The 25,480-nt window shown below is 39.1% G+C and overlaps 2 protein-coding genes across 3 annotated transcripts; one reads left to right on the top strand and one right to left on the bottom strand.

Annotated features, from left to right (window-relative positions):
• The first annotated feature begins 4,272 nt into the window (after positions 1 to 4,272).
• On the top strand, positions 4,273 to 14,364 carry LOC143342302 (G-protein coupled receptor Mth2). Of its 2 annotated transcripts, none has more exons than XM_076766019.1 (5): positions 4,273 to 5,360; positions 8,929 to 9,007; positions 11,119 to 11,303; positions 12,373 to 12,538; positions 13,148 to 14,215. In XM_076766019.1, the coding sequence occupies exons 1-5, from the start codon at positions 4,526 to 4,528 to the stop codon at positions 13,512 to 13,514; spliced, it is 1,632 nt and encodes a 543-aa protein (XP_076622134.1). In that variant the 5' UTR covers positions 4,273 to 4,525; the 3' UTR covers positions 13,515 to 14,215. The 2 variants fall into 2 exon arrangements, with proteins under 2 accessions (XP_076622134.1, XP_076622133.1); XM_076766018.1 differs by lacking the exon at positions 4,273 to 5,360 and adding an exon at positions 6,229 to 7,975 and having other exon boundaries at positions 13,148 to 14,364.
• Prp8 (pre-mRNA processing factor 8) lies at positions 14,365 to 24,748 on the bottom strand. Its single transcript, XM_076766017.1, has 22 exons — positions 24,526 to 24,748; positions 23,910 to 24,144; positions 23,655 to 23,823; positions 23,396 to 23,560; positions 23,082 to 23,297; positions 22,468 to 22,806; positions 22,071 to 22,176; positions 19,063 to 21,975; positions 18,652 to 18,978; positions 18,379 to 18,548; positions 18,136 to 18,283; positions 17,748 to 18,037; positions 17,466 to 17,657; positions 17,181 to 17,375; positions 16,924 to 17,095; positions 16,555 to 16,842; positions 16,275 to 16,468; positions 15,811 to 16,192; positions 15,532 to 15,735; positions 15,329 to 15,453; positions 15,079 to 15,233; positions 14,365 to 14,992 (listed from the first exon to the last, which is right to left on the bottom strand). The coding sequence occupies exons 2-22, from the start codon at positions 24,127 to 24,129 to the stop codon at positions 14,838 to 14,840; spliced, it is 7,125 nt and encodes a 2,374-aa protein (XP_076622132.1). The 5' UTR covers positions 24,130 to 24,144; positions 24,526 to 24,748; the 3' UTR covers positions 14,365 to 14,837.
• Between the last annotated feature and the right edge of the window lie 732 nt (positions 24,749 to 25,480).

Below are 25,480 nucleotides of genomic sequence, written 5' to 3'. Positions count from 1 at the left end.
TTTAATACAAGATGTCTTAACCAGATGCCGCCACTTGTACTCGTCTCATAAAACCTCTCAACTTACTGAACTCAGTGGTATGCAACCACAGACGAGGTATTAGACCTTTCACCTAATGTATTTTTTTGGCTCTAGAGCCCCATTATCATTTTCGTCTCATTCGCAACATTACCAACAGATTTAGAAATGAATTTCAATCCCTTGCCCACAGCCAACTCGCATGTATTTAGGCACACGTTACAAATGTCTGCCCATCAATATTAATTCAGTGAATAGTTTTTCAACTGACGAGGACGTTAAAATCACCTCCGAATTTTTCGCTCGGTATGGCAATTGTTCGAACTGATGTTTAAAAAGTCACGTATTAACAAAAATTAACGAATAGAAAATGAGTAATACTACAGATACGAAGGTTATACATATGTGTCTTGATAAATCTAAAAATTGATTCATAACAGTGTTATCAGACGGCAGACCGGTGCCCAGAGTAAGCTTACCCCTCCATTTACGCACACCAATCCACAGCCATGTGTACGTGAGCTTAGGTGCTTTGGACAGCTTCGAGAATTCAAGAAATAAAGCGAATGTGAGTCTTTCTTTCTTGCTTTCGAAACAAATAAAATCCGATTTGTGTCAACCTGCATACGATTTTGAGTCTCAACTATCCAGGCATTTTTATTTTCCAACCCATGTATACCTATTACACATAAACGAGGTAAAGAATAGACCTATCGCTAGTGGGATGACCGCTATCGTTGTACCATGTGTATTTTATAACATGAGATACACTCTTCCAAAGTGGAAGAAAGTGTTAAAAAGATCATGCACCAAATTGTAAGGGGATCCTCGTAAGAAGACATTAATTTTCGTAATGGTTTTAATGGGTCGATGATCAGCAATGACTAGCTTATGGTCACTGGTGGTCAACAGTGAGGTTGACATCAAGGTCAGCGGTCCAGTGAAGATCCAGAAATGGTCAAGAGATGGGACCAATCGAAATAGTATTGTACTCTAGACTAAGCGGTTCTTAACTCTTCACGTTGACACTGTCTCCCCACTCTTCGACTTCCCCACACGAAGACTACCGCTGGACAAATTCTTCAGTACCCCTGGAGCATCCAGGGGGATCGGGTCTCGCGGGCCTCAGTCAGGCCATTCGTGGAGTGCTGACCACTGGGGGGACCAGGACTGACCAGGACTGACCAGGACTGACCAGGACTGACCAGGACTGACCAGAACTGACCAGAACTGACCACTACTGACCAGTGCTGACCAGTGCAGATCCGACTACTGACCACTACTGACCACTACTGACCAGTGCCGGACCGTGATGACCACTGGTAAGAACTATTTAAAATTGCTCTCCCCACTTCTATTTTGTCATTCGATACCAATTGAACGTTATGGAACTGTTCATCGCTTTTGCTAAATTACGAATCGTTTCTTATGTTACAGCTGGACCTTTGGTGCTTCCTTGGTAATGGTAACTAATGCTCAACAAGTAGTAAGCCCACTTTACTTATTTATATTATTATCCCAAAATTGACCAGTTTATTTTATTTGTTTGGTCATAATGCAATGTTCTTTGACTGTCCGGTTTTATCTAATTATTATGTTTTCCTCCTCTACTCTACTTCCTCCACTATTTCTACTACTGCCTTGGATTACTATTACTACATACTATTTTATGGATTTTAATGTCACTAATGAGAATAGGATTTTTATTCTTGTGCTATTTCGCTCAGACATTCTGTTTAATTCTTGAATATTTTCACTCTTTGATTTCATCGTTGGATTTTCAATTCTGGTCAATCTTTGTTTCCGTTCGTCTTTGAAATTTCTATGGTTCTTCAGATAATTTTTGTAGTCGTTTGCTATTTTACTTCGACATTATTCCATAAATCTTTATCTCTCCTTACGCAAGTATAGGTAGAATACTTCGTTTGTATCATGTGTAAATTTTGTATATTTCCTTAGGTAGGTTTAACATCGAAACATCAGCACGACAAATTATTCCATCGCTTTGTCTAGTTTGCATGGTGTTTATTAAATTTCCTTTCGTATGTCACTAATATGGGTATCAATTTTAGTTTCAGATTATTCGCAGGGACATCGAAGGAAAACACCACTACCGCCGAGGGACATTTAATTCTAAGTCGATTAGATTTAAGCTTCGTCGCGAATCTTAAAATTAACGTCGAAGATTTCTTTATTATATGTATCTCCGCGTTCTACCAAGCAATTATTCAATAAGTAGCTTCTCGTTTACTCGTTCCCTCGTTCCTAGCTTCGGTCACCGCTGTTTCATCGATTGAAACATGTGATCGGCCGTGTATCTGGTCCGAAAGATCTAATCGCCTTCCCTTGGTAAGCTTGATTGAGGGAAAACGGCACTTCGCTGGAAGGTGTGGAGTTTCCGTATTCTGCGGAAACGCATACCTTCCAGCGGAAGTCGACTCTGTCTCAGGTACTCTCTCTTTGTCAGACAGCCTAAGTCGGGTCCTTCGGGCTCCCGGCGGGTTGCGTTGGAGAAATGGAGACCTCGATTCGGAGTTGCAGTTCTCTGTTTTCTTGTTGAGATCGAGTTAGCAAGGGCAGTAGGTTCGATCCTCGGATCCGCTGCACGGTACAGCATCGCGTCGCGTTGCGTCGCGTATCCCACAATTTAGCTTCATCCCTCTTTTTAACCACATAATTGCTTGGTACAACTAAATCAAGGAACTTTGTTTCCTTCTATCGTCCGAATTTTAGCTTCAACTTGACTAGACTTGAGCTTCGACGTTAATTTTAAGTCCCTATTATATGCGTCTCCCAATGTTGCCAAGTAATTATTTAACAAGTAGCTTCTCTCGACTCGTTCTTTCGTTTCTTGCTTCGGTCACCACTGTTTCGTTGAACGAAACATGTGATCGGCCGTCCAGTTTGTCCGAAAGATCTAGTCGCCTGCCAATGATAGATCGATTTCTAGAAATAGAAATCAATCTACCAAGGGTAGTGTTGATTCGATCCGAAGATCTGCTGCACGGTTCAGCATCGCGTCGCGTCGCGTCTCCAACAATTTAGCTTCATCCCTTTTTAAACAAAATAATTACTTGGTATTTAGACTTAAGTCCCTAGTGTAGCCGCGTGTCCTGCCAAGTAATTATGTAATAAGTAGCTTCTCTTTCACTCGTCCCTCGTCCCCTCCGATCACCACTGCTTCCATGTAGAAAGCAAGTGATCGGCCGATTAGCTGGCCCGAAGGGTCAGTTGCCGTCCTCTAGTGAGACGATCCAAGGGAAAGGGTATTTCGGCCGCAGAGGGGATCAGGGACTGTTCCTGTCTACGGTAGCTCCGACTCAGGATCCCTCTCTCTGTCAGACATCCCGAGTTGGGTCCATTTGGCTCCCAACAGGCTGCTTGGGGGAAATGGGGAACCTGTGTCGGGTGCGTCGATTCCCTTCCCCTTCGATCGGACTTGCCAAGAGGCAACGAGCTGACCCTTTTGACCTCGCTATTCGGTTCGCGTCTCTCGTTCCTTGCACTATTGCATGGTGCATCGCGTCGTATCGCGTCGCGTCGCCCACGATTTAGCTTCGTCCCTCTTTTAAACAAAATAATTACTTGGCATGACTAATCTAGTTTCTAAGGATGTGAAAGGGAGATCAATGGAACTTGGATTCCATCTATCTCCCTTCGGGTCTCCACTCGCAGCAACCTCCTCGTGGTGAGACCTGGGTAATATTATTTAACGTTTAATTAATAATCGTATCACTCTTAGCTGGGTAATGCAATTATTAATTAAAAACTAAATAATATTAGCAAATTGGCTGCGATCCGCTTTGCATAGGTCATCGTAAATATAGAGCTTCTTCGCTAGATTATTTTTGATTCTCATTGATTCATCAAAGATTCTAGAGTATTGTCAAAGACGAGGTATACGAGTAGATGTTTCACCCAATGTATTTTTTCGGCTCATTTTTATGGGGTCTCGAAACCCCATTATCATTTTCGTGTCATTCACAACGTTATCAACAGATTCAGAAATGAATTCAGTGAATAGTTTCTCAACTGACCACCATCCATGAGAAGAGGACGCTAAAATCACAGACGAGGTATACGTATACCTCAGTTGGGTCATGAAAATCCATAAAGTGTATCGGTGTATGATAAGGTCTACTCGCATATCTCGTTTGTGCTTTTATCGTGATCGACGAACGGTACAAGAGAGTCAGAAAGGGTTGTTAGTCGGCCGACGGAAGCTATTCCGTAGCCGTAAATAGGCTTGGCGGGTGGCGTTGATACTGTATTTGCGCACGCGGCAACCAAGTACGATCGAAAAATTCGGAGGGCAGTCAGTCCCGAGCCGTCTTGAGTTATTCGTCGCGATTCACTGGGTATACAGCGACCGAAGACCCTTCGATCGTTGACGCGGCACCATGATAAACGTAGAGACAATCCGACGAAAATTTTAAGAACGTTTCGAATTGTCGAGTAAACGCGAAAAACGAAAGAAACGTAGTTTTTAACGTATTTAAAGAGGCGGATGAATCTCATGATGCGGGTCCGTACTGTAATTCGTGTAATTTTGTTAACTCTTGTATACTGGCTCGGTTCCGCGGGAACCGAAGGAGAAATAGCAACAAAGAGAGATTCTTTTTGTCAACCGTTTCCTGGAATTATTTTGGAACGAAATAAAACCGTCAGCTTCGAGAACGAAAGTTTAGTGCACAACCACCTGGTATACCCGGTTGAATTTTATCGGGTCTTTGAGAACGAGACGTACGGGTGCGCGTGTAAACTGCAAACGTGCCTAAAAAAGTGTTGCCGACGTAACGAGGCGCTGGGAGCGGGTGATCGGCCGATTTGCAAACAACTACCGAACGGGCTGCTCGGTCATGATCTCGTCCTCGAGCGGTCTCAGCTGGCCCCCGAGATCCAATCGATCTCCAACATTGGCGAGATGTTCACTCTTGTAGAAGATATGTCGTGTCCTGAGAACAAGTTCAAGTCCGTGCTCGAACCGGAGACCTTCAAGGACGATGCATTTGTTCTTGAACGGAACGGCACGCTTCGAACTTTGTTGAATATGTTTCCACCAGGGTCTTACTGCCTCGAGTGGAACGAATCTTTCGAACAGATCGTCGCTATCGTTTGCTTGTCATTAGACGGTTCTCCGAACGAGCAAGTACATAGAGTTGGCATCATAATCTCCATTCCGTTCTTTCTCGCTACGTTTCTGGTGTACGCGATCATTCCGGAGCTGAGAAATCTCTATGGGAAGACATTAATGTGTTATGTTGCCTGTCTCCTTTCCGCGTACAGTTTCCTCATGATGGTCAAATTGTTTTACATTGCGTTTGGTCTCTGCTCGGCGATAGGTAAGCACCGCGCTTACGATCTTTCTGCCTTGCTTTCGTCGATGTTTCCTTCTCCATCGTTTCTTCGCTATCTTGTTACTGTTGCTTCTTTCTTTGCTCTTTCCCTTGCTCTTTGCGTTTCTTTTTACCTCGCAACTGTCGAAAATGGTTTTCTCGGGTTAAAAAGTAACGAGGATAGTTGTGATAGAGATACATACGTACGAAAATCGAGGCAACCTTGCATCACAAGGAAATCATCTTATCGGTTCACGATTCGATTCGCCAAGCCCCTCGATGCTCCTTTTTTACGTTTCTCGCTTGCCTGAGATGCCAATCTCTGTGTTCGTATGTACATATAGTAGATAAGAAAACGAATCGAAACAACGTTGCCCTTTTGTACTTTTACTGAATATTCTTATATTCGTCAGGAGTTAACTATAATTTGATATTTGAAGAAACTTTTAGCATGATTAATTCTTATCTTGTAATCTATATTAGAACTGTATTACAGCGTATAATAAGATTCGAAACCCACCGGTAACCATAACGAAGAGCCAACCCGTTCGCTGGCAACTCGTGGGTTTCACACGCGACGTGAATGAAAACAAGCAGGAAATATACGATCCAAATGTACGCGTACGCTTCTCTACAGAATTTGTAAAAAGCTTGCAACGAGCGTAAATTACGTACGCTCGAAAATTTATTTGCTCTCTTGCTTTTTCTCGGTTTCGATTTTGTACAGTTACGCGGTAAAACGTGAGCGCGCCCGCGAGGATTCACGCACTTGTACTGGGAACCAGAGATACCGGTTTTCTAGTGAGAATGAACGAACCGCACAAACGATCGTAGCATGGAATGCTTACAAGTTAGTATTGCGTCGATCGTCGATACGCAAAGACGTTGGCTTCTTTTGGAGCGTCCTTTATGCCTGTTTGCGCGTTATATTCGCCGTTCGATCGACCATTTTTATCGATTCGGTATCGTACTTTCAAGAGACAACGTTCGAAAATGGTCGGATACGGGGAAAGGAGAAAGGATATTCTCCGGAACAAGTATCGTCGTTTCGTTCGTCACATCCTCATAAAAATGGCCGAGACATGGTGAAATACGGTGAATCATGGTTCGCAGATTAAACATTGTTACCAGTCGCGTAACGACAAAACGACGATCCTGAAAGTTTGAAACCCTGTGCATTCGCGTGCTAATGAGGCACGAGGTACCGAACTCGTTTCATCCGATTCGAAGCGATTCGGTTCCAAACGAGACTGTATATGTAGCTTGAAATAATTATCTGCCGGACACTTGCAAACTTTTCTTGCGATGGAAAATCTCGTTCGGAAAGTCTATGGTTATATAAAAGAGTACATTTTCATGGAAGGAGGAAGATTCCCGAGTTTGCATTCGCGGAAATACAACATACAAGGGATTTACGTTAGATTTCAACCGTTTGCGAACGATCGCCGCATATACAATTAATTTCTTTCAACACCTGCAACACGTGTATAGACAGTCCGATGGTTAAAAAGAGAGCAGACAAGCACAAAGTAACAGTGTTTCGTCCGTAATGATCCACGTATACAGAGTTTCTAAAATTGTTACTTTGGTAGTAACTGGTTGCGTAGACGTTTCCAATCATCCGACCGTTTCCGTGTAACGCGATAATGCGTGCGGTTGCAAAGAATCCGGACGACACGCGATAAAGTAGTTGGCTTAGACGAACGCACCTACCAAGATGTTCAGTGTCGATCACAGTCGGATAACGATTCTTACGATCTGGTTACTATCGGTGCGATCGGTATTCGCGACAGACGTAACATCCTCGCCGCATGTAGACCAGCGGTCTTACAATTTTACTAGGATCGAGTATTCGATCGTTGAAACGATCACCGCGAGTGTAGAGTCGGACAGTCTCGTGGACGATGTGCGACGCCATGACGGTGCCGGTCAAAATACAACGAGCAAATATTTCAGTGCTTTACTCGATAACGCAGAGAAAACTACGGAGAACACGTTGATACTCGTTCGTGGTAATCATTCAAATGTTGCCAAAACGAAAATTTCAAACCGGGTCCTCGTTCCCCTGTGTTGCCCGCTCGGTATGCGAGTATCTCATAACGGATGCATCCAGGCGAATGGCATCTTTCACTTCCCGCCAATTTACGATTCTAACAGCTTCGCGTTGCTCGCTGAAATGCCAGATCGGGACGAACTTGACTTTTACATTCGGGATCCTTGCGAAAACCGTGAAGCGTACAATCTCAACCCGGACAAGTATCCCACCGACGCTTTCATGTTTCTCGACAATGGCACGATCTACAAGCAGACAGAGAATCACATCATAGAGCAGACAGAGTATTGTTTCGGTATCGTCGATAGCGACGCGTATAACGTGGTCCTCTGTTTCGACGACGAGGATAACGAGAACGTTACGATCGCGTTTCCTGTGGGATTGATCGTGTCGGCACCGTTCCTGTTTGCCACCTTTCTGGTCTATACGATGATACCTGAACTGAAGAACATGCACGGACTCACGCTGCGTGGATACGTTGGTTCGCTGCTGGTTGCCTACGTGATGCTCGCGACCATACAAATCACGCCGCAAGAGCGGATCTCGAACGCCGTCTGCATCGCATTCGGTACACGTTGCACGGTACTTTTTACAGCGATCGAGACGATCAACGTTTTCGAAAATAAATCTAAAGGGAGCGAAATGAAAAAAAAAAAACTAAGCATATTATGTTACTTCGTTGTCATTCATTCGGAAACTTAACTGGGGGACCATCTTGAGCGCAGTACTTCTTTCTTTTCTTTTTCTTTTGCTATTGGCCTTGTTACGCATATACTACAATTTTGCGATCTTTTTACTTTTCAGTGAAAAAATAAACCTCTATGTCTTGTGTCTATGTATCTACAGAGGGTGTTAAAAAAAAAACCATTCAATATTTATAAGGTATATAGGATACATTGTACCGCGTAAAAAAGCTTTGGTATTTTTTGGTCATTTATCGGCGAGGAATACACTAGGCTTTTTAAATATCCCCATAAAAAGAAGTCCAAAGGGCTTAAATCGGGGGATCGAGGAGGCCGTGCAACTGGTCCACCACGTCCGATCCACCTTTGACCGAACACCATGTTTAAATGGTCTCTCACATTACGCACAAAATGAGGTGGTGCTCCATCATGCATGTACCATATCGATAATCTTTCTGCCAAAGGCATATCATCCAAGTACTGTGGTAATGTATTTACCAAGAAGTTTATAAACACTAAAGTAAACATTGCATGCGATGGAGGCAAGTAAGTCAATTATGATACTAGCAAACAAAAATGTTCATATCTCAGAAACGGTTGACCTTTCGACCTATGTTTACTAAAGCTTATTTACACAGTACAGTGTATCCTATATACCATATAAATATTGAATGGTTTTTTTAACACCCTGTATATGTGTTCTCTCTTCGCTTTATTTAGTTTTTACACATGAAATGGTTCTGCGCCTGTAACGAATAAACAAATAAATATTACGCGTAAACGCAACTGTACGCAAAACGAAAATCGTTGATATAATTTTTATGGTACTCTGTTTCAGCTTTCATCATCCATTTCTCGTTCTTGGCTAGCTTTTTCTGGCTGAACGTCATGTGCTTCGATATTTGGTGGACATTTGGGTAAGCCAGTCGAACGTTTTATCTACTTGTTTCTATGTTGCTTCGTGCCCTTACGATTTTTCGGCTCAATTATCGAATTTTTTAAATGGTTTTTATAATTTTCGCAAACTATAAAAATACGAAAGAAACAAGGAATTTAAAAAATCCTTGTTCTTCAAAAAATGTAAGAAATAAGAATCGATTTTTTTAGAGGTTTACAGTAAAATATATCCTCTTAATCTTTAGGTAACAATACGAATTTTGTTTACGTAAAGTACATAAAAGTGAGTATTACCTAAAATGATAAATATCGATTTAATTAAGTCAATGGGCTGTTAACGACAAAGTAAGGCTGGGGTAAGGAATCACTATATTACTGTGTTCCGGTCTCCAGAAGCGCGTTAACCGTCGCCAATTTCTCTCGTCAATCGAGAATGCGTGGTAGCTAGCTCCCCTGCTAATCAAGCCATTAAAAATTTCTTTCCCGCGGCGCATCGCGAACGCGCATTAAATGCTACCCATTAATCTTCTGCTCGAAGAAGAGAAATTTGATAGTTGACAAACATCGAGGAAAATTGATTGCGATAGAACGCGAATTAATATCCGGTTCGTGACGGCACGTGTATACTCTGCAAACATTCTTAAATTAATTTCGATCGGTCCACGAAGCAAACGGCTCTCCCAGAGTGCTATTTAGCGCGTGTATAAGAGACGGTAATATCTCTTGACTCGACTCGACGAATCAAACGATAGCATCACTGACAGAATTTATTGACAAAGGACTTGAACAAACGTAATCTAGATTCTGTACACAAAGTATTCCCTCCTATATTATTTTCTGAATGTTGTCATACGATGGATATCGTTATACTGTTCGAAAAACTACGTTTAGACGATAAATCAATATTTTATAATACCCGAATAACGATAATTCGCAGCGTTCGTCTTGCAAAAAGAAAATACGAGCGATTTACGTGAAAACCATTAGCCAAATAAACTCGTTCGCGGTAAATCTTACGTGAAATATCTCCTTCGTTTTATCGCGGCGCGTTTTCATCCGCATGGACCCTAATATTGTCGTTCCAAATATTGGTTCGACAGAATAAATTATCGTTGCGTGAAAGAACGTATCGCTTGATGTATCGTTGGAACAATCAGAGCAAACGTTCTTCGAACATCGTTGCGTAACGCGTCTTTGGTCCAACGAATTGTTATAAAAGTTTCAGATCTACTTAAGTATCTATAGAACGCCAGGTGTACAGCAAACAAATCGTGACGTATCGTCTAAACAAATCTTGAATGCCGAGAAACGGTCTTCGCTTCGATGCTGACTTCGCCCGCGTTGCCGGTGCCGAGGTCGGTTCCATGCGAACGTATAATCTGGGGAAAAGAAAAGTTTTACGCGTAAGGAATATTTCGTTTGTAGATAATTCGATTTTGATCCGTCGATACTTGGCACGATAGAATTATACTACGCTGTGTAGAAATCGTTTCGGCGTTCAAAAGTTTGCGTAAATATTACACTTTTAAAAATATTCGTCGATCGGTTTTCCCGAGTTCGAGTTAGAGTTCGTGCACTACACCCAAGTTTACCGGTATTTTTAAGCGTTCCACGAATAGAGCAATGTTTCATGGAATCGCGTGAGAACGTCGCACGGAAAGTAATAGCACGTTCACGTACGGGGTATAATGTATGGGCATAATCATTAATACGATGATACTGTTGTTTCAACTGTACGTTCATTTTGCCAAGCCCTTTTTTGTATAAACATGTAAGTAGATATGTACGCGCTATAAGTAAGGGTGTGACCGTTCGCGTGTGTCATGTACCCATACACTAGGCGTAAATGGGGTGCAGGTTGACGTAGCGCAATATTTTGAATACACACGTCTTGTTTCGCATTCATCGTTCATTGTAGTGGAAAATAACTTACTGTGCCCTAACTTTAACGAAGATATCAAAATATTCACCAAACAAAAGAATATTTCATTCGGTTTTTACAAATCGATTCACGTGGAAACCACAATTACCGCGTATTCTTGGGGCGCATTGAATCCAGTCGAGTCGCATGAAAGTAAAATAGAAAAAGTAAATTAATGAGAACCCGTAACATAACGATACTTATTTTCAGAGGTTTTCGGTCATTACAAGGTAGCGTAAAACAAAGGGAGCGCAAGAAATTTATAATATACTCGATCTACGCTTGGGGTTGCGCATCCCTTCTCACCGGAGTCTGCATCATTATGGATTTTGTTCCCAATATTCCGGATCATTTTATTCGACCGCAATTCGGAGAACAGAGCTGCTGGTTCACAAGTAAGTCATGTAATCGAAACCTACCCTATATCATATAAATGATTCGCAACATGTAAAATCACACTGTAAACAAATTTTTAGCTCCGATGAGTTTCAAAATTCGTCTACTTTTTTACGTTGTTCTTTAGATTCTTTCGAAGCAATGTTTTGAAATCGATATCCAGAAAGTGCGAAACTGCGGTGAAAAGCTCGTTTACGAATGAATCTAAAAATTTTTATTCGTTCTTCGAAAATAAAATTTCCCCAACCCTACCTACACGAAGCATCGATATTCATTTCGCCTAGTCGTATTAACACTTTGACGGCCACTGTCACGTATACGTGATTTTGCGAGCTAGCAGACGTTAGCCACTGTCACGTGTGCGTAATCTACTGTATCAGTCACCATTTCATCATACATTCAACTTATTGCGTTTGTGAAGTTACATTTATAATTCCTTATAATAATATTCCTAGCATCTTCGTGTATCTCACTTTGGTCTACAATATCACTGGTGACGGACAACGGTCTTCGCGTGATACGTGCGGCCATTAAAGTGTTAAGACTGAGTTTTACAAGTTCTAACAAACCTTCGTTATCTTCCTGCATCGATACAGAGATTCGAATTTATACGTTAAATTGCATGTTGAATCTCGCCTGTTTGCAGGAAAATGATAACGATAACAACGTTATCGTTATTCGATTCGATAAACGTTAAGAGGATATTTTACTTTGAACTATTATTTTCGAAGTAATTTTTGTGAATTAACAAAGAAAAGAAAAATAAATATCATTCAATGCAACCCATTTCCAAGAAAATCGAACGAAATCGTCCAAGGCTTAATATTCCCTATATTTTCTCTCTCAAAAGAGATTCTCTCTAAAGAGATCCTCTATATTCTCTCTCACCTTTTGATCGGAATAGGCATGTATAAAACCGCAGTAGTAGTGGTAATAAAACGACTGTAAAATTTGTATAGTCGGACGTGCCAGCTATTAGACTACATGGATAGAAATATTTGAACAAATTGTACTTTTTATGGGTGTTCTCAGTTGTCAATAATAATTGTTATCGTTATTGAATTTCAGCGAACGAAGCGAAGGCGATATACTTTTACGGACCTATGGGCGTTACGGTCATATGTAACATATGTCTTTTCGTCTCGACTGCATTGAAGATCGTACAACACAAACAAGACATGGCTCATCAATTCAAAGGCGTAGACAGTAGACGCCACGACGACAACAAACAGTGGTACGTTTCTCTTTCATTTAATTATCCGACCAAGTATAGGCTTCTATTTTAGTAGAAAATTGTAATAGGATTTTAAGTATAGGATTCTGCAAAGAAAATAATCGAAACGATTAATTCAATACCCCTGAGCCTGGTATGTAATAATTCGAAAGACACCATCCGTAATACGAGCGCGCTACTCTTATTGTAACTAAGTTTGTGACGGCAAAATTATTTTTGGATCTTCTCATAGAACGAGTCAAACGAATACTTTCCCATGCCTTGATTTGTTTTCATAATGACGAGTTCCTCTAAAGTAGCAAATATACCCATCCGGCCCCTATCTCGCGTATGGTCACATGGTTGTGTTTCACATTCCAGTCAACCATCACTTACCTCTTATATTTATACAGCGAGTTAAAAAGAAGGGTCTCAGTACAGATAGTACTCGCCAAATGGAAGAAAAGATCCCTAGTACACATGGGTTGAAAAATTAACATTCTTGAAATTACTTGCTAATTATTTTTAAAAAGTACTCGATAAACGTTAAAAATTTCACCTGCTGAAATCTGCTGCATCCGTAATATTTATAAGTACGCTCATTTTTACTTTACGTTCGGAATTTTTCAGGTTCAATCTCTACCTGAAACTGTTCATTGTAATGGGCATCAATTGGTCAATGGAAGTAGTATCCTGGCTGTTCAACAATTCACCGGCCTACATTTGGTATCTAACCGATCTGACAAATACCTTGCAAGGTGTTATCATTTTCTTGATCTTCGTTTGGAAGGATAAAATCAAACGGCTTCTCCTGAAAAGATTTGGTTGCCGTGACACTAACGTCCTTTCGAGAAATTCAACTCGCAGCGCGTATCATAGTTCTGCTTCTCGTACCTGCACTACATCGGCAGCACCGCTTCAGGAAAAATTAAATCTTTATGTGAGCGAATCTTCGCGTACAGGTAGACCAACGTTCGATAAGAACGATTGCGCTTAACGCATTTTACCATAATCCCTCGATTAATTTATCCATTGTTGGTGTGATAATGTCCCACGCAACTGGGAAAAGCTATCTCTAAAATGGTTACAGATACAAAAATATGTCATCCGCATCGTTCGACGCCATTTTATTTTGCCTTATGATATTTCTTTTTGGATCTCTTAACTGTTTTAGAGATATAACTTTTCCCAATTGCATAAGATACTGTGTAATTTGATCATCGCTTTCGTGCGTTTTCTTAATTTCAAAGCGCGATATCCTTCGCTACGATTTTATGGAAAAATGGTGGTACCGTTCTTCTACAAGAAGAAGGCACAGCGTGTTTACATCCCCACTCTTGCTGCAGTCAGCTGATTGGCTGTCACCGATCTTCGTCACCGTTTTCGACTAATGCCTGTGAGTCAGCGGACCTCAACAAGAGTGGGTATGTAAACACGCTGTGCCGTCTTCTCGTTATCGTCGTAACCTTTCAATTTACATATAAGCAATTATTCGTATCTACCCAAGAAACTTAAATTAAACTTTGCGCTGTACGATTACAAATAGTACAACATAACAATTTGTGGGATATCGAAAAAGAATCAAACGTTATCAGAGATTTCAGGACAAACCGTGTCCGTGATAAATATTTAATCGTAGAGCCCTTATAATCATGCTCTTCTTTTCCATGTTTGTAATTTAATATTCAAAGCTCGAATCTATGCATCGGAAAGTTCAGCAAGTAGTGTTGTATGCTAAGGGAATAATTTAAGCATGTCGCCGAATGTATTTTGAAGTGTATGTTATTTGCTATTCTTACGAGGTCAAATATGTGAAAATTTTGTACATTTCCCTTATAATACGTATGTGTATAAATTATGTATTTTTTATTCTAAAATGATATTAAAGTATAGTACAAACACGAAGTTTACGCCTAACATAATACTAATCAACCTGTTAACTAAAAATTACACATACGCGACTTACCGAACGAGCATATGATTATATCGAGATATAATCACGCCACACGTGTGCAAAGTATGTTCCTCGAAGGTAAAAAATCACTAAACATATTGTATCACGGAGCAATCTGGATTCATGCGCTTGTCAATTTCTTAAGAAACTTTATCTTTTACAACGTTCGGTAAGTCGCATGTTCTCAGTTCGTGTATATACAAGTGCAAATATTTCATATTTGAAAACAAAGTTTCGATCTTCGATTAAACATTATTGGATTATGTTATAACTAACCTTCGAAGTGAATTAGTCTTATTGGAATCTTATGAAAGTGTTAAAATACAGATTGATCGATTTCTTTTCATTCCTCTTTGCTTGTCTTCTTTAAGCATATACATCTTCTCGGTCAGCTCCGACACCATCGCCATCCTCCAAACTCGAAAAGTTTAAAAAGTGAGCAGGTCGATGAATCTCGTGATAAAATTCTTTCGGGTTTGCCAACTGAAGTTCATATTTCATATTCGGATCGTGTCTTACGCCTACAATTATTAAGAAAAATAATTAAACTTTATTCACGTAAATCATACACGCATCGATAAAATGTAGTTTGTACTAGCAGCCTTACCCATAAAATTATAATTCCAAGATCCTTGACTTGGGACCATAAAGAAACCGAGAAAACGATCGGACAACAGCATTTGCACTTTTTCGTAATGACTCGGTAAATAACCTTTAGGGTTGTTTCCTTTGTCGGTATTTTGTTTCCCCCATTCGAAACCACTGAAAAGGCAAGCAAACACATAAGAAAAATAAAGCATCCATAGAATAAAATTTGATAATGCGCGTAACTGATCTACGGAGCAAGAAACACAAACCTTGGTGTCAACTTATAGGCTGTAAGTGAACAAGATCCTGGCGTAAAACTGCAAGTAATGACGATAGTCTTTTCTCCATCCCAGATAGGATTTTCCGCCATTATCCGTGCGTGCGTGGATATATCCTAATACGTACAATAAGGTGAGTAACAAATTGTATACTAACAAGAGGCCAATAATTATGTATTGTAAATATATCGTACTTGTGGTGATAATTGTGGCAATTCATTAGGTTGAGTATGTATCCAACCGAGAGGTTCCATTTCTTTGAGATATTGATGATTCGGAAGTGTGTTAGGCAAATGAACAGTTTGATGCGTTCCCCATTGCGGAGCCATAACTATACATCTGATTTCCTTAACCTGAGGATTGTCTGGTGGGCTAATACCATATAAATATCCCGCGATCTATAGCAATAACAAATCGAAATAAAAAAGGAACTTAAATTAAATATATACAAATTCTATAATGTGTGCACATACCTGGGCACGTAAGTCGGAAATGGTAACGAATTTCTTGAGAACGTTCTTTGGCAATATGTAAGTATAACCGGTCTCTTTTATGTCATCGGACGACACGTAAATATGGTTGGTCCTCAGATGCAAATTTGTTGCTGAAATCGCTCTCACCCGCCACTCGGTTTTAGAACTGAACGTCTGCGTTTCATAATTGGAAGTTGTTGCAGTAATAATTTCATCGCCGTGTTTGTTAACCGTTCTAGTAGTCGTCGCTGTAAGCTGTGACTGCTCCTTCGTTTGCTTTTCTATTTCAGCGATTTGTTGACGTTGAGCGGACGGTGCACTAATTTCCATGCCCAGAATGATATCTCGGATCTCCGATTGAGTTAACGACGCGACATTTACACTACAAACCAACAATTTGGTTAACAACAGGTACACGTTTCGCAGTATATATTTACACTTAGAAATATCATTTCGGAACGTACTTGTTCTTTTTACCGTAATCGGCTAGTATAAGATCTTTTAACTGTACTTCGACTTTAATCCATTCATCATCCGTCAAAGATGGCCATATATGATGAGGTTCCGTTATGGTTGTCTTATCAGGTTTTAAGACAACTTTTGTTCTTTCAGTATTGACGTGTAACGCGCGAAGAATAAGAATTAAACGCGAGAATGCCTGTGAAAATCGCGAATTTGCAAATTTAAGCAATTACACAATATATAAAAAAGAAAGAAAAGAGGGAAACGCAAATAGCAAATTACCGTATACGAAGAAATGGTTTTCAACCAATCGTCATACAAATTGAACAACACCATTTGAGGTTCAGTTGCTTTCAAAATTAAATCGCCAAATTTCTCAACTTTCAAACAAGCTTGAAACGGTAACTGAAGCTCCGATCCCTTGATAACGATATTAGGAAAATCAAGTAAATGTACTTCCAAAGGATCTAACATTCCTTTCCTAGTTACAATAATTTGTTTAGGTTGCTCTTCGACTGGTAAAGATCGAATAAGCGCAGCCACTTCTTCGGCGGTTTTCCATTTCGCCAACTATAATCGAACGATGCTGATTGTGAATTGACAGTTTTATGAATACGCTTCGTTCGAAACGATTGAATGTAATTTATGTACCTGACCCAAACGCTTTTGACCAGCCCAAACAGAAGTATGAATGATTTTTAAAAATAGTTGACCAGTTCGAGGATTAAAAATAAAAATAGCTCCATTTATAGGTTTCGTGGTTAAATTGCCCTCAAACGTTTTATGGATTGTAACACGGTAAACATTGGTATCGTCGACGAACCTAACAAAAAATAGTTCATTTGCAATCCGCTTTGAATGTGCCTGCTTTTTTTTATGAACGAATGTAAAAAAAATGACACACGTACCAGATAATTTGATTCGAAAATAGTTCGCCGTAATTCTGTGAAGATAGGTACGGTTCCGTAGGCTCCGACGAATAAAGTTGCAACGCTTTTCTAATGCGTTCTCGCAACACATATAAAGCCGGATTTGCCTTCATTATCTTCGCCATTGCTTGTTGTATGAGAGGCTTACATCCTGGGAACCAATTGCCGTATGCACTGACAAACAAAATTTAAACATTAACAAATAGTCATTGAATATATTACAGAATCAAAAAAAAAATATCACTAAAATATCTAAATATGTACCTATGTAAATTATATGCCAAATCAATTGCAATTAGTAATCCAGTTGGTGATGGATAGATGGACATATTATCCGTTGTGTAATCCAAGAATTTAGCTCTAGCGTATCTTTCGATGTCATGAGAATCGTAATCTCCCCATCGAAGTTGTACGTCTATCCAATATTTTTGCGTTGTAGTGTTATCCATGAGATCTCTGTTTAAAGGATTAGAAAGTATTATTATAAAACAAAATTTGCCTTCGTATATAACAACGCAAATTAGGCATATAAAAATCAATACTTACTTCGAATCCGCAAGCAAGGACGGCCTAGAAACGTTCCATTTATAAGCAGAAAACAACAAAATATCCGCACAAGAAGAATTCATTTTGTACGATTTTCTAGGATGTATCGTCTCCTTTTGGACAGTTTCAATTTCTAGCGCGTCCAATTCTTGATCGAAAACTTGGCAAAGATCCATCACGATCGATTCATGCACCTTTTGCCATAAATGCGCACGGAAAATTTGAATCAATGAAATCTTTAGGGTCGGAATTTTGCCATGCATAAATATTCCTGTCAAATCCAGTTGTACCTAATAATTGACAAAAATAGACAATTATACAACTATGTTGAGGAGAAAGAAATTAACCGGAGTTACAATTTATTGGTGAAACAGAATATCTATTTTACCTGGAAACCAACGTATACGTTTGCTCTATTAATAGTTGGAGACCACCAAAGCGTAAATCGCCGATTTGGAATTTGATTCAAACCCGACCTTTGAGCGTTAGTTAACTTTTTGTATTTCATAGATTCTTCGAATCCAGATGCTTTCTCCCTAATATGAACAAAAAAAAAAAAGCAGCGATTTATTAAGTGTCATTCTCATTGTACTTACTTCCAGCTTAATTGTCAAATATAAAAACTTCTTACCAGAAAAGACCTTCCCAAGTTGGAAAGTATGTTCCTTTGAAAAGTGTATGCTCCAAAATACCTTCTACACCACCAAGAGCTTGAATCATATCTGTTCTATAATTGTTCAAGTTCCATAATTTACCATCGTGACGTTGATGCGTCCACCAGAATGGATTTTGTTTCAAGACCTAGGTAATGCGATAATATAATCTTTGATCTGAATCCTATTGAAAACTTATAAGCTAAATTGTGGCGAAACGCGTCTTCTAAAATTGCCATAAGTATTATTACCTGATACTGCTTAAATTCTGTACGTATTCTCCAACCCTTGTCGTAAGCGAGGGTGTGTCTGTCTTTTTGGAATAGTGTGTTTATTCTAGGAATACCACGATCCCAACTGTCTTCGAGATCTTCCAAAGTGAGCCTACGATTTTGTGCATTAGCTTCTTGACGCTTTAACGCGTATTCAGCCCATACTCGTTGCGAATCGATAAATTCCGATTCCCACGGTTGAATATATCGATATAAATTTGGAATCAGTTGATCCTCGTCGTGACTCATACCAGAACGGAAATGTGTGATACCAACATCAGTCTGTTTCGACCATCTCAAATCCGACTGAAGAATAATGATTTCTGTTTGTACGTATACGTTGAATATGATCATATCTAGTAATACATCTATCTAGAAACGGTGACTTACCTGAGGTATGAGTACATGCCCCATCGAAAGCATACCAAGTCCACCCAGTTCTTTCGGCGTATAAAACACCACCGGCGGAAATCGTGACGGCATTTTCGAATTTAGCCCGATCTTAATACGTGTTTGAATTTTATTTTCACACTTAACCAATAAATCTAATAATTCTTGCGTGTTTACAACTGCTTCGCGGAAATATGTCATCAGTCCGATCAAAGCTGTATTCCATTTGTTAACGATCTTGGTGAATGTCGTGGAACCAGAAGCCATGAGAATTTGTCTAACTCTGTTGTGGAACCGTTGTAAACTTTCGTCGTCGACTCTCAAGAAACACTGAGCCGTTCTTTCCTTTGTAATTTCATTTTGCAAATTCCACACGCCATCCCTATGCGTAAATTCTTCATGCGTGGTTCTGCATTTCGGTAAAATTCTGCACTCGAATCCGCTCATATTGAACAGTAAGTTAGGATTATCTTTGCTGTAGACGCTGACAAAACTATTTTCCCATTGTATCGTAGTTGTAGAACGGGGCAGACGGTTTTTAATATCCCAAAATACTGCACGACCCAAATTAACATCGTGCTTCATAAGTCGCATTCGAGCATCGCGAGGCCAACATTTTTTATTATTATAACCAACAATATTTTCATTATTGGGGTCCGGATGCTCCGTCAAGTATCTTTGGATTAAATCTCTTGCTTCGTCGGCAGAAAATCTCAAAAATAAATGTATCCTATCTACGTATCTACAATACAATCTGATAGGATGTGCCGTTTCGGAAGCCACATCTTGGAAAGTCAAGAAATCGTTCGGCATTTGAGGAGGGCCGGCCATTTCGCTAGCTCTTTGTAACCCAAGAACGAGCAAGTCTAATACGAGACCGTAATATTGCGCTATAAACGATGCGAATTGTAGCCCTCTGATTATTCCGTAACTGTTCGTGTGGTTCATGTCTTTGTAATTTATAACGACGTTATTTTTTGCAGTCATATAATCAGCTATGTTATGATCAACAATCAATCTAAGAAGCCTGTTTAGCAACGTTAGATCAATTTTTTCATACAGTTTTTCAAACTTCGATTCCAATAACACGTTACACTCTCCCTCGCTGACATCCCAAACATCTTGCAAATTATTAATACCTTGACACCATTTATAAACTAACAAAGGAGGTGGTTCTGTATCCGAAGGTTTTACCCATGGCGGAAACAATCTTCGTTTGTCCGCTTCGTACCACAGATATTGATCTAAATAAGCATCTGTAATTTTTTCAAGCGGTTCGACATCATAAACAGGAATCAGGTGACTGTAAAGGTCCATAAATTCTATTCCCACCTCTTTAAATGCTCTTTGAGTCAGAAGGTGCCGTTTAATTCTAGACAATGCTTCATGCGGATTATCGTATGCTTGTTCTATCAAACCAAGTTCCTCGCGTTGACTTTGATTCAATCTTGACTTGACGCTGTACGCTTCCTTCAAACGTTCCAAAGCTAATATCAACAGTTTGGTATCGTGTTTGTAAGATAATGGTGGAAATGGTATAGGAGCAAACCTCCTGGATTCTAACCAATGGACAGTCGTGGTGTATATTGCTACTGCTTCCTCTGGGGAAATGTATGGTCCATCCTTCAAATAATTATGCTGACGCTCCTGTTCGGCTTTGAGATAGAGTCGAGTAAGACGCCCTAGATTTTTTTTACAAACAGTTTTATCCACAGTTGCTCCGCGCCTAATACGTTCTCGATTGTAATGAGCGGTGTTCGTCCACCAATCGGCCTTCATTTTGACGTAACGCAGGATCATATTTTCGATGGGAATTGGTAAGCCAGGTACCTTCCAAGGAATATTGGCTTTCCAGCATCTCCATGCTTCGCTAAGATGTTGAAGTATCGTTCGAGCTTTATTTTGTTTGATTCCCTCCGGCATCATATCCACGATATCGTGCATCACTGATGCTCTCAATTCAAGGTCAAAATGCGATTCTACTCGTTGTTTCGTTACGGTTTTCGCGACTCCCTTTGAGTGTCGACCTTCGAATTGCCTAGATAGCAAGTTTCCTAACCATCTTTCTAATAATGGTGTGATTCCTCTCATGAAAAAGAGCCATACTCTCCAACCGGGAGCCCAGAATCCACAACCAGGGCCTTTTCCGACAGGACCCGTATTGAAACGATAATAAATCAAATGTTTCAAGTCTTTGCACATTCTGATTTGTCTCATTAATTTATACTTATATCGATACATTCCAGTCAACTGACCGACATGCGCGAAAATGTACTGCAATCCATCCGCAAGTTGAAACGCATCAACGTTATTTAAACGATACTGCACGTGGGAGTCGATGATCAATTTTGTTAAACGGAGAATTTCACGACACAAGTGAAAAGCATTTCCAAATCTAGATTTCTTTCTCTCTTTGGTGGTGAGCGTTTTAACTGGTTTTAAATTGAAATTGTAATCTAAATGGAGATAGTTCAAATTCTTCCTGTGAATAAGTAAATTCAACATATTGTATCCTTGTCTGCATACTTGCAGACCAGCCTCGACCCAATCTATTGTGGTGGTTTGGAAGAATTTTGTTGATTTGAACGATCGGAATAAGTAACGTTTCTTTTGTGGTTTCGGGGGTCTGTGCTTTAAAGCATTCAAAACGAAGTATTTCAACAGTTTTTGATAGCTAACACGAACTTTAACAGGTTGTCCTGGTGGACAATGCTCTCTATACCAAGACTTTACCAAAGGAATGTCAATAGCTCTTCTAGTTCTACCGGAACGAGTATTAAACGGCCTTGGTGCCCATAGCAAAGCTATACCGTTTGCCGTGTTATCAGTATATAAAGGAGTTTCTTGAAGGAATGGTTGTACTTCTTCGGGAAGTATAAAATCTTCGTCGTCTTCGATTTGTGGTTCTACAGTCTGAAAAACAGATGTAACGAATATATATAAGTTACATAAGTTCAATAACAATTACACAAATTAACTTAATGACATTCTACAAATCTGAAATTTACCTTCAATGAATTCCTATGAGAGATAGGATTTATCAGAGGATCAAAATAAAATGCAGGTAAATCGGGATCTTCGGTTTTTATGTAAACGACATTTGGTGCATGATACCTGTAAATATATCAAAAACAAACATACTGAAAAGTTGTAACACGAATTGCTATATAGTTACACGTTACTATGTAAATTTACGAATTTACTAAGAGTGTAGGTGATTTCAGCAGTTCCCTTCTATACTTCGCGAAGGATACGAATAACAATCACCACCTAATTTTTTCTTTACCACGCTGCTAGTAAGACTAACAATATACTAACTAAACCAGTCTCAAAACTAGTGTGGACAATATTCAACAAAAGAAAAAAATAACCTACAAATGCATTTCATCGTTGTAAAGTACTTACCAAGATAAATGAACAAAATGCGGCATATTATTATACAGATAAGGAAAAGCGATGCGATACTCTGTTCTGATAGGTTGTCTAATTATAATTTTATTTATATCGTTAAATTCGTTCCAATCTTCATCGGCTGCGTTTGAATCCTTCACTAGTGGTTCAAATTTTGGACCACCGGGTATAGCCATATTTAATGCTTTCGCAGTAAAAAATGATTTTGGATCAAAAAGATAAAAGAAGTTTTGATCCACTAAATCTGTTAATAATTGATTAGCCAAACGGTACAAAGTCGCCATTTGTGGTAGAGTCAAATTCCACCTTCTATAGGTGGACCCATTCACGTGCCTGCAATATTATAAACTATTAAAGGAAGTCTATATTAAAAATATATATGTTCTAATATCTAAGGAGATAATTCAGTATAGCGTTTTGTCCAGTTAATAGCAACCCACAGTGCTCATCTCGGACAAGACTGTAAAGTTACTACAACCATCAACTCACACGTCAGTTGATTTCAGGACCCCTACGCGATTCATCATGAAATACTACTATAGAATATTATAGCCAATACATTAAAAAAAAAGAAATGATCATAGTCGTCAAAAAGTTTTAATACTCACTTAGTGCCGACTAGTGGTTTATGTTCATAAAACCAAGATGCTACAGATTCATCTTCCTCAGAATCAAGTTCTATCTGAATAGCTTCCAAAGGTTCTACATCTAGAACATTATCCGCGTAATCTAACGGTGGTTCCTCATCATCAAACGGTGGAAATCTCATTCTTTTAAAGTGTCTGCGATCTCTTTTCTCTCTTCTCATCATAATCCACATTGTACTATATGCCATGAAAAGGGAAAATATATATATAAACTTGTTGTTACTTACTATATACTCTACAAAAATAAATGATAAAAACATAAAAACATTTCTCACCCCCATTGAGCAATATATACAGGTTCTATAACCCATGGAATTTCATTTACAAACGTAATTGCACCTGTGATGTGATATAAGACCTTTACATCTCGAATCTGTTCCCAAGGCATTGGCATATTTTCCAGAAGTTTCATTACTGCATGGGGCATATATTTTAGTGCTCTATAGAAAAATTAAAATTGTTAGAAATTTTCTTACTTCCTATTTTCCTTCAGATTAATGATATAAAATATTTAAAATGTGCACATTTTATTACCCTAAATAAACACGTTTATCGTGTCTATACTTGCGACTGCTCATATCACCATGGTCTCTAATAATTTTTCTAATATGTTCTGGTGGCATATCCTCTTTCTGAGCATCTACAAAGCCAAATTTTCTTTTCTCTGCAAATCTTTTTGATTGAAGTTGTTGCCATTTTTGAGCTGCAATAATATTCACATGAAGCGCGCACAGAAAGGATAAAATTAATTCTGTTCTTACATGCAACTACGTGTTTTCTCATGCATACCTTTCTCTTGAAGTTTATCCTCGGATAAAACTTCAGGTTGTTTAGGCATTTGTGGTAATGGTGGCCCTGCTATAGCTTGCATATGAGCATGGTGTGCAGCTTGTGCATGGGCAGCTGCCTGAGCATGAGCTTGAGCTGCTGCTAGTTGGGCATGAGCTTGTTGTTGGGCCATCATAGTGGCCCATGGATTTGGACCCAACAAGTATGGTGGAATCGACATGTTGGAGTGAAAATTCTAAAAAAATGTACTTTAGTAATGTTTTTTGAACTTTATATATTGTCATATAATATGAAACATAAATTTTTATATAATTAATTCACATAATTAATGAGAAAAATGAAAATTTTTTAAATTAAAAAATAATATTAGAATAATTTAATTAAGTATTAAAAAAAAAAAGAATATCAATATTCATTTATAAAAATAACTCAAAGTTTATCTCAATCGAAACAATAAACGAAAGTATTTGAAATTTCGGCGCATCGTGTTAAACTAGAATCACGAATAGCTTACACCATTTAAACGAGTAATAATTTTTATTCTGATCCGCAAAAAATGTTCAGTTTCATCACAGTTCGATACTTCGAAAGAAATGTTGATAAATGATACTCTTACCTCTGTTTTATGTGTAATTAAACATAACCATTACATTAACGCATCAACGCTTTGTAACTTAACATACTTGAAGATAAACGAATCAAGATGACGCTTTCATCGAACATAATTGAACTAAATAATCATTCTGAGCAACATTAAGTAATACCACGGACCTAAAGAATGGCGTCTAGTTTAAGAGAGTTGAATCACAAAATGGAAGGAAAAACAATCTATAATGGCTCCAAACTTCCAGCCATTTTGGTATAGTCAACCGGTGATGCACCCTGGTGTGCAAATAAATTTAATTATTTGAATTAGTTGTATTTGGAATAGTTCTTATAATATTGTTCTTTGTAGAATTATTGTCTGTACTGGCATATAAGCTTGAAAATAAAACAAATATACATACTGATTTCGAGTAAATGGTGTAAATAGATTTAATAATATTTAGAGAAAGGCTTGAAGTTTTGAAAATTGAACTTTATACAATATATGAGAATATTTGTGTATAGTATACATATTTGCATTGCAGTGAGAATATATAATTAATTGTAAACGTGGGTTTGATGTACGTAGCGCCGCAGCGGGAATTAATTGGAACTGGTTTTATCCCCATCGAGGCCGCGATGCGAGCGAGCGAGATTCAAACGAACTCGCGTATTGTAATACGTATTATTATTGTAGGAAACCCAATGCGAGGAAATCTAGCCGAAAACCGAACATTTGTAGACCGTTACAGTTACTTTGTGTATACAATGTAGTTTAGACTGTTAGAGGTAGGCTGCATGTATATGTCCCGCAAAAGGGGGCAAAAGGAAGGAACCAAAGGACGATCGGGACCTGGGTATATAAGACAGGGCCCCGCTCACCCGGCTCTCTCAGTCTATACGAGCTGTCGTCCTGCACTAGGGAACGCTTTCCAATCGCAATTTAGAAATATCTAAGGAAAAGTACTGAATAAAGTTTGTTGAAG

Source organism: Colletes latitarsis, chromosome 6 (genome assembly GCF_051014445.1).
Source record: "Colletes latitarsis isolate SP2378_abdomen chromosome 6, iyColLati1, whole genome shotgun sequence".
NCBI classification, from domain to species: domain Eukaryota; kingdom Metazoa; phylum Arthropoda; class Insecta; order Hymenoptera; family Colletidae; genus Colletes; species Colletes latitarsis.
Note: the sequence above shows the minus strand (reverse complement) of the source record. Positions and strands in the feature narration are given on the sequence as shown.

Bases quoted from the DNA above. Each gene is read 5' to 3' on its own strand.
- LOC143342302 (XM_076766018.1), top strand. From the start codon at position 7,072: ATGTTCAGTGTCGATCACAGTCGGATAACGATTCTTACGATCTGGTTA. The intron at 7,976-8,928 runs GTACACGTTGCA...ACTCTGTTTCAG, and splicing joins CGCCGTCTGCATCGCATTCG to CTTTCATCATCCATTTCTCG. The intron at 11,304-12,372 runs GTAAGTCATGTA...ATTGAATTTCAG, and splicing joins ACAGAGCTGCTGGTTCACAA to CGAACGAAGCGAAGGCGATA.
- Prp8 (XM_076766017.1), bottom strand. From the start codon at position 24,129: ATGTCGATTCCACCATACTTGTTGGGTCCAAATCCATGGGCCACTATG. The intron at 23,824-23,909 runs GTATGCATGAGA...ATATTATTGCAG, and splicing joins GGATAAACTTCAAGAGAAAG to CTCAAAAATGGCAACAACTT. The intron at 16,469-16,554 runs GTAATTTGCTAT...CGATTTTCACAG, and splicing joins AAACCATTTCTTCGTATACG to GCATTCTCGCGTTTAATTCT.